The 11,211-nt window shown below is 41.5% G+C and overlaps 1 protein-coding gene across 1 annotated transcript; it reads right to left on the bottom strand.

Annotated features, from left to right (window-relative positions):
- Positions 1-4,089: 4,089 nt before the first annotated feature.
- Positions 4,090-10,652, bottom strand: LOC148035120 (ABC transporter B family member 19-like). Its single transcript, XM_087680090.1, has 12 exons — positions 10,187-10,652; positions 10,025-10,079; positions 9,467-9,642; positions 9,139-9,339; positions 8,745-9,004; positions 7,933-8,249; positions 7,393-7,616; positions 6,785-7,155; positions 6,566-6,683; positions 6,089-6,431; positions 5,752-5,993; positions 4,090-5,657 (listed from the first exon to the last, which is right to left on the bottom strand). The coding sequence occupies exons 1-12, from the start codon at positions 10,601-10,603 to the stop codon at positions 4,437-4,439; spliced, it is 3,945 nt and encodes a 1,314-aa protein (XP_087536216.1). The 5' UTR covers positions 10,604-10,652; the 3' UTR covers positions 4,090-4,436.
- Positions 10,653-11,211: the final 559 nt, after the last annotated feature.

Raw genomic sequence — 11,211 nt, 5'->3', positions numbered from 1 at the left:
TGTCATCCCATCTAGAGTTTTGTATCTATGTGTGTGTGATTGCATGTACATTGGTATAATCACTAGGAATCTCATCACAATAGCCTTGCATTATTTTGTAAAAAATTGATTTAATTTTTTCAAAAAGTGGAAAATTGTTAAGTTTAATTAGATTTTCTTCAAAATTTCAAGTATTTGCATGAGCACTAGGAATCTTAGGACAATATACTTGAGTTGTGTTGCATAAACTCAATTGAACTAGTCAAGTATTTTACATAACTAAAACTATATGCTTGCTCTAAAGAGATATTTGTTATAACTGTATGTGTCCTAGAACTAAAGTGATTGCTCAAACAAGAAGACTTTCTTTTACTAAACAATGTATTAAACAAAGAATCACTCCATTAATTAACATTCTTCCAAGAGCAAACACTTGAAAGAACTCTAGACTTTTCCTTCGAGGGGATTTTATTTTGTTTTGTTCATCCTTCTCTCTTACATAGTAGAAAGCTTTTCCAATACACAGAAAAAGCTCATGTGGTCTCCACCTTTATAGGAAATGTAGAAAACACAACTTTCAAGTTTTGTTATACAAAGGATCACATATTTGTTTAGTGTTCTTCCAAGAAAAGGCACTTGAGTGAACTTCCAACTTTTACCTAGAGCAGATTTTGTTTTGTTTTGCTCATCCTTCTCTAGTCAGGAGTAGTCAAACTTTTTGAATATAATGGAAAAGCTCATATGGTATCCACCTTTATAGAAAAAGGTCATTTGTATGAACACATTGTTTGTAATGTAATGACAATACAGATCATTTGACTATGACTACTTACATGTCTCACCCAATTATTTTGTTGAATCTTTTGCATCTCACATAATAAAACACATAATTCCCAATTTAAAAAATCTCAAATGTTGAATTATTCAACTTACTCCCTAAACATAAAAACAAGAGATTGAGTGCACAAAATAAAAGCATACAAGCAACTATTAGAAGTACATAATCACACTAATGAATAGAAAACAAAAGCTCACAAATTGAGATGAACCATACTAGGTGCCAAGGTCCCAGTGCTCATCTGTTATCCTTTTGGATGTACTTTGAATGTGCGATGCTCACAATGATTATGCTAGAATCAATGCAAAATAGTTATCTATATAGGTAGGTGCTACATTCCAATTTCATATCTTTATCAAGCATATGGAAATGAGAGCACCTATCAATCACCATCAGCTACATCTTTTATATTTCTAATGCTCACAACTTAAAATATAAGCCTTCATAGACATGACCATTCAACCTGACACAAAAAAATTTCTTCTAACCTCATATCAATCAAGTTGAATAAGGTGGTTTTTTATTCTTACCTTAAAAGTGTAAAACAAGCTCCTAGTATACATGTCCACATGCATTTGTTTTCATGTTAGCACATGATTGCCTACATGATTAACATACATTTTTTGGTAGTTGATAAAGTTGTATCATTTGTTAAAACATGATTTTGAAAATACTACTCTGAGCCTCACATGTAAATACAATGTAAATAAAGTATAGTATTTGAGTTCTTATCTCTATAATGATTTTTTATGGCAACGATGTTTAACCTCTGCTCATGTGTAATGGGTCATGCACATAAACATAGTTGATATGAAACTTGATAAACATACAAAGAACATGTGTATTTGTGATTTCATTTGTAAATGTGCATTAAAGGATGGGGATAGATGAACTTTTGCATGCGGACATGCATGTGTGTGTGTGTGTGTGTGTGTGTGTGTGTGTGTGTGAGGGGATAGAGAAAAGATGGAGAATAGGACACATAACATTTTAAGGAGAGAAATTAACATATGCTAGCTGTTGGGCCTAGTAGTGAATCTGAAATGAGTTTTTAAGATAGGTAAGGTGCATAGACTTGCTCACCAAATAACAAGCCCCATATAGCATATTAATTTTGATACTACCTACAAAGTTGTATATGCAATGTGTAAGGCCATTTGCTATAGGAGCAATTTTCTTTAAATGATGATAAGTCATACTTCTTGAGTAACAAAACGAGCTTAGTTACTTCTATGAATGCATCATATTATCCTGAGGAGTCCACCTTATAGAACATGTAAGATATCACGTGAGTTCTAAGAAAATGGTATTTTATTTAGTAAAATTTACAAGATTATATTTATAAAATAAAATTTAAAATTATAATTTTTAAAAAACTCATAAGTTTAAAAAAGTAAAAAGGGTCATTTTATGGCCTTATAGCATGTAAAGAAAGGGTATTTCTTAATACCCTTTGAATGCGCATTATATAGATGATTTTTTATAGGTGCACCCCTGGGCATATTATGCAAGTTCATTGTGAATAGATTTTTATTTTTGTAGCCTATAAGTACATAAAGGATGCATGTATACAAATTCTAGTATAGAGAGGGTAATTATATTCTAAGAAAGAGATGTATACATTGAGGGGTTTCTCGATAAAAATGTAATTTCTACATTATAAGCTATATGAGCAACTTGAATACTCATGGTATGGTTGGTTCCTTAATCCCAACCTCCCAACACTATGAATAAACTTGAAATCATATGGAAACATGGTAGATGTATAAAAGGCATTCTATCATCTAATGGCAAATCTTCAAATGCTAGTTTAATATACAATACCCAAGTAAATAACAACCAACTCACTCTATGTGCATGTGCATGTGTATTACAACGAAATCGAGCAATGCTAAGCAAGTTCAACATTGTAATAATCAAAATTGTGATTGTGACAATGCATTATAAAACACAATTTTTTGAATAAAGATAAACGGATTCACTGGCATAATGTTGAGCATTATCGGGATATAACATTGGGCTCGTAAAAAGAAAAAGTGAAGGGTGCATACAAATGTATAATAGATGGATATGTGGGTGTGGGCACATATGTGGTTGGGGGTCTAGTATCAATTATGCAAGGGGCTTGGCCCACTAATTGACAATGATTTATCTTGGCCCATCATTGGCCAAGACAACTACACTTGGGTGAAACATAGATCTAGTGTTTACATGTACCATCATTATGATGTGTAAACATGTTATGGGGCATCTCTTTTTTGAATATGTCACAATACATTTGGGTCAAATATACTTGTACCCACCATGTGAAGCATACACATGGCGTAAGATATGTCTTTTTCAACTAATCACTATACATGTAGGTAAGCCACAAGGCTTTATAGCTTTCCTTGAGTGCTAAAGTTTCTTTTTGTTTTGATAGAAAGTGACTTTGTTAGGTGTGCACTTTCTAAAAATTTGTGCAATTAAGACCTTGCATATCATCACTTTCCTATAAATTCACCTGTGACAATTCTACATGTGGATAGGAGTATTTGAATCTCCTGCTATCTCCATCTCTAATATTGCATTTATCATAAATGCACACAAAAACCAACATATACGACTTCAACCACATTGATGTGAATACCCAAATCTTATGCAAACTACATTAGAGACCCATCGTTCACCAAGGTACCATTGTTGTGTGTGAAATCCATTTCATAATTGAAATGTGACATTGTGTGAAATGTATAATACATGAGACATGACTTGTGAGTCTTCAAATGTGTTGATACATCAACAATATAAGGCATTTGAGTTCTCTTTGACTACTCCAAGCATCTTTTGTGGTGTGATTTGAGTGGAAGTTCTTTGGAGGAAAGAAATTTTATTTTTCTAGTCCTTGTGTTGTTTAGACCTAAATTCTACTATCTATTTAACTTGAATCACATAACAATTAGATATGGCATGTAGCTACAACATTGCACAAAGCACCTATATATGTATCTACATAATATGGCACAGGCACATATGTAGTATCAGAACTACACCTAGCATGTATATTGTGATGCAATTACATATGGTATAGTGTAACCTTCAAATCCACACGAATCAACATAGCCTAGTCTCCAAATAATAAATGGGAGACACACACACACACACACACACACTCTCTCTCTCTCTCTCTCTCTCTCTCTCTCTCTCTCTCGTAGCATTGAATTCAATGAACACTTGGAAGAAAATAGTAAAGAACATGTGATTTATACGAGGATATGGCCACTTAATACTTTAGCAACATTCAAAACATGAGGCTACATATGTTCTGAATTCCATTTGGAATAAGCTACATTTTTTTTTCACACCTAAAACAAATATCTCACTCCCTGTCTCTACAATTAGCCTTCCTGAGTTCTCACTCTCATATAATGCTCTCCCTAAATATTTTGTGTGTGTGTTTCAGATGCTTACTTAGAAAGGTGTGCAAGTTGCGAGGCGACCCATGAGAGAGAGAGAATATTTTGGATAGAATAGAAGATAAGATTAGATGCTAATTAGAGAGAGAGAGAGAGAGAGAGAGGCGCGCCGCCCGCCTAGGCGCCCACAAGAATGTTCAACGTTCGGGAAATGGCTTTGCTTATTATTTCTTGGCCTCCCGTGCCCGTTGAATGTTTACTAGGCGTGCATACGATCCGTCCGGTTTGTGCATGAGCTGGTCGTGGGACCCTTGCTCCAGGATGCGCCCCTCTTGGACCACCGCGATGCTGCCCGCGTTGCGAATTGTGGTGAGGCGGTGCGCCACCACAATGGTGGTACGGCCCTGCATCAGCTTGTCAAGCGCCTCCTGTACCACCTTCTCCGACTCTGCGTCTAGGGCTGACGTGGCCTCGTCCAGGAGGAGGATGGAAGGATTCTTTAAGACCGCGCGGGCAATGGCGATGCGTTGCTTCTGGCCGCCCGAGAGCTGGACGCCGCGCTCTCCCGCCTGTGTCTGGTAACCGTCTGGCAGGCCACTGATGAACCCGTGAGCATTGGCAGCCTGAGCTGCAGCCTCCACCTCAACCTGGGTGGCCCCCTCCCTGCTGCCGTACAAGATGTTCTCGTATATCGATGTTCCGAACAGTGCAGGCTCCTGCTGCACCAGCGCAATGTGCTGCCGCAGCGACCGCAGATTCACCCGCCGTATGTCCTTCCCATCAATGGTCACTTCCCCTCCCACCGGATCATAGAACCTCTCCACTAACCCTATCACGGAACTCTTTCCCGACCCACTTGACCCCACCAGTGCCAGACTGTTCCCGGCCTCTATCTTCAAGTTCAAGCCCTTGAAGATGGTCACATCTCGCCTCGTCGGATACGAGAACTCCACATCCCGCAGCTCTATGTCGCCCCGCACGCCCTTCACGACCTCTGCATCGGGATTGTCCGGATCGATCCGTGTCCGTCTGTCAATAATGTTGAAGACAGACACCAGTGCATCACTGCCCTTGATCAAATCAGGTGTCAAACTCAGAGTCTCAGCAACCGCAAATGCAGTGATCATAAGCACCATGAAAACCTTTATGACAGACCCAAAGTCAGATGTCCCTTTCTTCACCAACTCAGCTCCATACCACAGCACAAGCCCATAGCAGGAATACATGGTCAGCTGCGACAGGCCAAAGAAACCACCGGAAATATTTCCCCGCAGGAGGCTGCGCTTGGCTGGCTCATGGAGGGCGTGAGAGAACAGTGTGAAGACCTTGTATTCTGCATTGAAAGCTGCAACAGTACGGATGTTCGCAATAGCATCACCAGCAATCATGCTAGACAGAGCATATGCCTCATTTAGGTTGCCAGCAAAACCTTTGATGCAAAGTTGCTGAAAAGGAGAGTGTCAGAAGGGACCCACTGGGCAGCATACTTGCTTCCTGTTGCAATAACATGTGTAATCAGAAAGAAAATGAGTGACTTACTTGAGCAACAGCAGCTCCTACAAGGAGAGGGAAAGTAGCAAGGAGCACAAGGGCCAGCCGCCATTCAACAACGAGGCCAATGATACATGCTGTGACAAAGACAGTTGTATTTTGTACTAGCAGTGAAATCCTATCCCCAATCGCAGCACGGACATGTGTGGCATCAGTAGCCAAACGCGAAGCCAGCCGTGTGCTATTATTTTCATCGAGGTCGAACCAGGCCACCTCATTGCGGATAATGGCTAATCACAGTAACAAAAGAAAAGCAACAAATCAGTTCCAACACAAAACTAACCCGCCCTGATCTGTGCCAACCACCCGGACAAAGAAGACTCACCTTTGAACATCATCTCTCTCACTCGGGCTGTCAAATTCTCACCAACAATCCCGAAGTAGTAATGCTGTAACACATAGACGCCCACTGTGACAACCCCTACCCCAACGTATATCAGTGCGTATTTCTGCACATCCTTCCTCATCTTGTCCTTGTCAGTGTCGTAATAGACCTTGATCAGCTCACTAACAACAAGAGCAAAGATTGGATTTACAAACCCAGCTAGCACTGCGCCTATGGTTCCTCCCAAGGCATAAGGCCATTCTGGAGCATTCAACCTCACCAACCTCCAGAATGATGCCCTTGACCTTTGCGTGTCTTCGTCTTCCTCCTCTACTTCCTCCAACTGCATATGAATAAGAAACAGAGAAAGTTACATCAAGCCTGAAAGGTCTACCATATTATAGAAGCACTAATTTTACAACATGCTGTTGCAAATTGATGTTGATTGCTGAAAATCCCACTGAAGGTTTTCCTCACCTTATCAAACTCAGTCATACTCTTTTGGTGGCTTAGCCTCCTTTCACTGCTCATCCGCCTGCTCCTAGACAACTGGGCCCCTGTGAAAGAGCTGCTTCTTCCAAATGAGCCTGTTGCCCTGAATAGTAATTGCAAATGATTACCCAAACTCAGTCAAATGCAAAAATAACAATGCTCTAATTATGATCTAGTAGTACACATGAATGACTAGCAACATACTTTGAAGTGCGGCCTAGAATTGTTCCATCACTAGACAAGGCCATCTCTTGCAGTTTCACGAGAGTGGAATATGCTCCAAGATCTCCCTTGCTGATTAGCTCATCATGAGTTCCCATTTCAACAATCTTCCCCTCTTGTACAACACCAATCACATCTACATCTCGAATTGTTGATAACCTGTGTGCTATGATCACAGTGGTCCGTCCCACCATGAGTCGGTCAAGGGTCTCTTGAACTATTTTTTCAGATGCTGCATCCAGAGCACTGGTTGCTTCATCCAGCAAAAGCACTTTAGGATTTTTCAACATAGCCCTTGCAATAGCTACTCTCTGCTTCTGACCACCTGAGAGTTGTACTCCCTGCTCGCCTGCCTATCATTGATCATCAAAAGGCTCATTTATGAAAGTCAAATGCATGCAACATCCCAGCAACTCAATGACAAAATGCGTGAACGACCACACTAATCAAAACCTTGAAAAATTCTGTGTCCAATGATTCTTTGGTTTGTTTTTTGTGGAAATGCAACTTTTGGGCGTGTATATGGAAGCGATTATTTGTTCGATCTTCGAATTAATACCAACTAGAGCTTAAGTCTAGACTACACAAACCTGAGTTTTGTAGCCATCTGGAAGCTCCGAAATGAAAGCATGGGCATTAGCTGCTTTAGCTGCAGCTACCACTTCTTCCTCGGTAGCATTCTCCTTCCCATACAGTATGTTCTCTTGTATAGAAGTTGCAAACAGAGCTGGCTCTTGGTTCACCAAACCAATTTGATCCCGTAGCCACCGTAATTGCAATGTACAAATGTCCACACCATCCAATAAGACTTGACCTGAGCACAGTGGCAACATCCAGAAAAGGAAATTGTTAAGAAAAGACAAAGTCCGACCATTTTGCACCCCAAAAGACAGGTACTGTTAACAGAGGGGAGAATTAGGCCTAATTCACAGCTACATACAGAGATATGGTTAACAAAGGGGAAAGTTAGAACTAACCACAGCCAAAAAGAGAGAGGTATGGTTAAGGGAAATTTAGACTTAATTCACAGACAAGGGACCCTTCACTCAAAATCTCTAAGAGGCTTTGTTTCTCAGAACCAGCATGATGGTAAAGCTAACACAGTGACAGCAAGAAACAAAAGAGCTTACCTCCAATGGGGTCATAGAATCTCTCAAGAAGTGATATAACTGTGCTCTTGCCTGAGCCACTGCCGCCCACAAGTGCAACAGTCTTTCCAGAAGGTATTGATAGTGAGAAGTCCTCAAAAACCTTTACATCTGGACGAGATGGGTAGCTGAACACCACATTCCGCAGCTCTATTTCACCCTTCACTTCGCTGAGCTTGGATCCATTATCATTCCCACGGTCCATAGTGGGTGCTTTTTCGATCATGCTAAAGATGTTGTATGCTGCTGCTCTGCCATTGCTGAATGCAGTCACATTGCTCATAGCTTGCCCCAAAGCCCTGCAAAAGATCATCACGGTAAACTGTTCAGATCCATCAACCAGCAATGCTAGAGTCATCAAAGCACGTCCATAGAGGATGATTCAGACAACTCATTGAGTGGGCATATGGGGGGTGGATACGGAGGACTTGCTAGACATGGAACAAGACTTCCTATTTCTGCCTATAGCTGTCGTACTAGAAGGAGAAACATGATTAAGTTCTCATCTGTTGAAGATTGAATTTTGATAAACTAAATGTGCCAAGTTTGTCCATTTGTAGAGCAGAGGCCATTTTCAGAGCTTAAAGTACCAGCAACAGATAAAAGTGCAGCACATTCACTGAGGATATTAATACCAATATAATTATGGAGTAATTCTTGTGGTAAGGTGGATCTAACGGGTTTATTGAAGGCGTAATCAATTCAGTTTTCAATTTTAATTTCCATGAAAAGCTTTTTGGCAGGGGGGGCCGCAAGTCTACAAGAAGACAGAGCAAGAGAACAGGACTACTTACATGCCACCAATGATGACTGAAAAAATAGCAGTGATAGCCTTCCCACCATCTGTGCTGCCATCCCTAACCAGAACACCTCCATACCATAATATCAAGGCCCAAGACAAGAAAAGGATGGAGTATGTCACACCAAGGCCCAGGCCCTTTGCTAGTCCTCCTCTGTAACCCAGCCTCAAAGTCAATGCCAAGCACTCTGCATACGACTGTTCAGCTTTCTTCTCCCCAGTAAAGGAAAAGACTGTTCTAATTTGTGTGATGGTCTGTTCCAAGCAACCAAGACAAGGTAAGTTGCAAGAAAATGCATTCCCCCAAGTATGTCAAGTGCATGCTTACAAGGACGGGCATTTGATTGAAGAAAAAAAGTCACTTGCTCAGATGATTGGTTTAGGCTCACCTGCTCAGCTATGGTTCCTGCCTTCCCATAAGCTTCTTGACTTTTGGATGTCAATTGTGTCAGTGTGTAGGCATACAGTCCCCCTGCAAATGCTATGGCTGGAACTGCTGCCACGGTCACCAGGCATAACTTCCAAACAGAAGAGAATCCCACCCCAAAACCTCCTACGAATGTTGCCATGAACTGAATGAAGTTCCCTGTCTGAAAGGCAAAAGCTTTATTACTAAGTATGCAGCAGCTCCACTCCTATTACAATCCACTAAGGCTTTGTGTTGCAACAGAGAGAGAAGACCCTTTAACAGAAACAGTGAAAAAATGGAGATATTACTTTCTCACTAATGGCATCCTGAACCAACACCGTGTCCTTTGAAATGCTTTCAACTAGCATTCCAGTCTTCCCATCAGTGTCAAAGAAGCCAATGTCTTGATTTAAAATGGCCTCAAGGTACTTCCGGCGCATCTTGCTGGCCTGCCTTTGCCCTGTGTGCATCCAGCATGCCACCTCTGCAGCAAGAACAGAAACTAGTTATGGAGCTGCATGGATGGCCCAGAAGCAGAAAGCTTGCTTAGGTTCATATTGGCATCCGCAAACAGCACAAATAAATCTGGTGGCTGTCAGCGTTTCACTTAGCAGGATGGCTGCCACCACAAGAAATTTTAGACAAATTCCCACTACAATTTCCACATTGTGAATTATGGCAACATCATGAGCTTCTCTGAGAGAGGCACCGCATGCCTAGCTAGGTGCGATTTGGGGCAGGGGGACTGTCGGCCCCAACTGCACCTAGCTAGGTATATGCGGTGCCCCCCAAGAAGAAGCTCATGATGTTGAAAACTGCAGGAAAAAAGAAGAGAAATGAGCCCCTTGCAGGACATGAAGCTTCACCTGCCCATGCTGATCCCCATATAACAAGGCCCAAATAGACCATATCTACTGAATACTGCATCCACCCAAATATCAAGAAAAGCCATCAGAAAAGCCCCCTTCTGATCATCCCAACAACCGTTCACTCCAACAAAGATGTCATGGCAGTGTTGGGTTACTTACCTTGCCTACTTCGTCTGCTGTTTTCTGAGGGTTGTTCGTGTTCTGACCAAAGCTATTGATCAGCTTGCCAAAGAAGTAAAAGAACATGGGCAAGGCAAGGCCATGGCCCATGGCTCCAATGGTGCCAACAGTCATGAGGAGGTAGTCGTAGGAGTCTGCAAAGGAGAAGAGCTTGAAGAAGCTGACAGTGGGAGCATCCTCTTTCTTGCCAGCAGCTTCCTTTGTTGTGGTCTTCTTCCCTGTGGCAGCCTCCTGAGACTCTGTTTCCAGGGTCTTGATGGCTCTTGTCCCTGCCTGATGGGGATCACCAATGGGTTGCTGAGACTGAGGCTCTGTTTCCTGGGTCTTGGGCACTCCATTCTCTGATTGCTGAAAGGGTTCTTGAGACTTAGACTCCAGCTCATGGGGGGTGCCCATGGCAAGAAAGGGAGAGCCCTGTCCTTTACTCCCTCCCTCCTTCCTTCCCCCTCCCCCTCCCCCTATCCTCTTCCTTCCTTCTTCTTCTTCTTCTCCCTAGAGAACCAATTAAATGAGAGAAGAAAGTCCTGTTGTTGTATAACCAGAAGTACATGCAGGGAGTACCAAGACAACCATAATATATAGTCAACACTCAAAAGGCGAATATACAATAATATAATAATTAGGTGAATTAGGTGATATTAATGATGATAAATGCGTTCTTTTGTTTTAGGACATCTCAACTAAGAACTTCAAAAACAAAAACGTGCGCAAGTGTAAAATGATGTTGTGGCTGAGCACACCATTTGATTGGTTGGCTTGGGCACGAAGCAACCTAGCTTGATGGGCTGCAAGGTCAACGTTTACATGTCTTGCGTCAAAACAGAATCTGTCGAGCGTCCGATTCCATTTTTTTTCCCCACCATTTAAAATGGAACATGAGTGTAAAATTTAAATATGAGCATTCAACATGACGTTAAAACTTAAAACTTAAGGCTGTCGCTTTTTCAAGGTTGCACAGCCCTTCTGGGCCGTTATTGGCCTGCTGGAGAATCCCAAAATATTGC

The sequence above is a fragment of the Lygodium microphyllum genome, chromosome 6 (genome assembly GCF_053477565.2).
Source record: "Lygodium microphyllum isolate KBCC chromosome 6, Lygodium_microphyllum_v1.1.10, whole genome shotgun sequence".
Classification (NCBI taxonomy): domain Eukaryota; kingdom Viridiplantae; phylum Streptophyta; class Polypodiopsida; order Schizaeales; family Lygodiaceae; genus Lygodium; species Lygodium microphyllum.
This window is presented reverse-complemented; position numbering and strand designations above follow the sequence as displayed.

Bases quoted from the DNA above. Each gene is read 5' to 3' on its own strand.
- LOC148035120 (XM_087680090.1), bottom strand. From the start codon at position 10,603: ATGGGCACCCCCCATGAGCTGGAGTCTAAGTCTCAAGAACCCTTTCAG. The intron at 9,643-10,024 runs GTGAAGCTTCAT...TTCTTGCTGCAG, and splicing joins ATGGGGATCAGCATGGGCAG to AGGTGGCATGCTGGATGCAC. The intron at 9,340-9,466 runs GTAATATCTCCA...TTTGCCTTTCAG, and splicing joins AGGATGCCATTAGTGAGAAA to ACAGGGAACTTCATTCAGTT.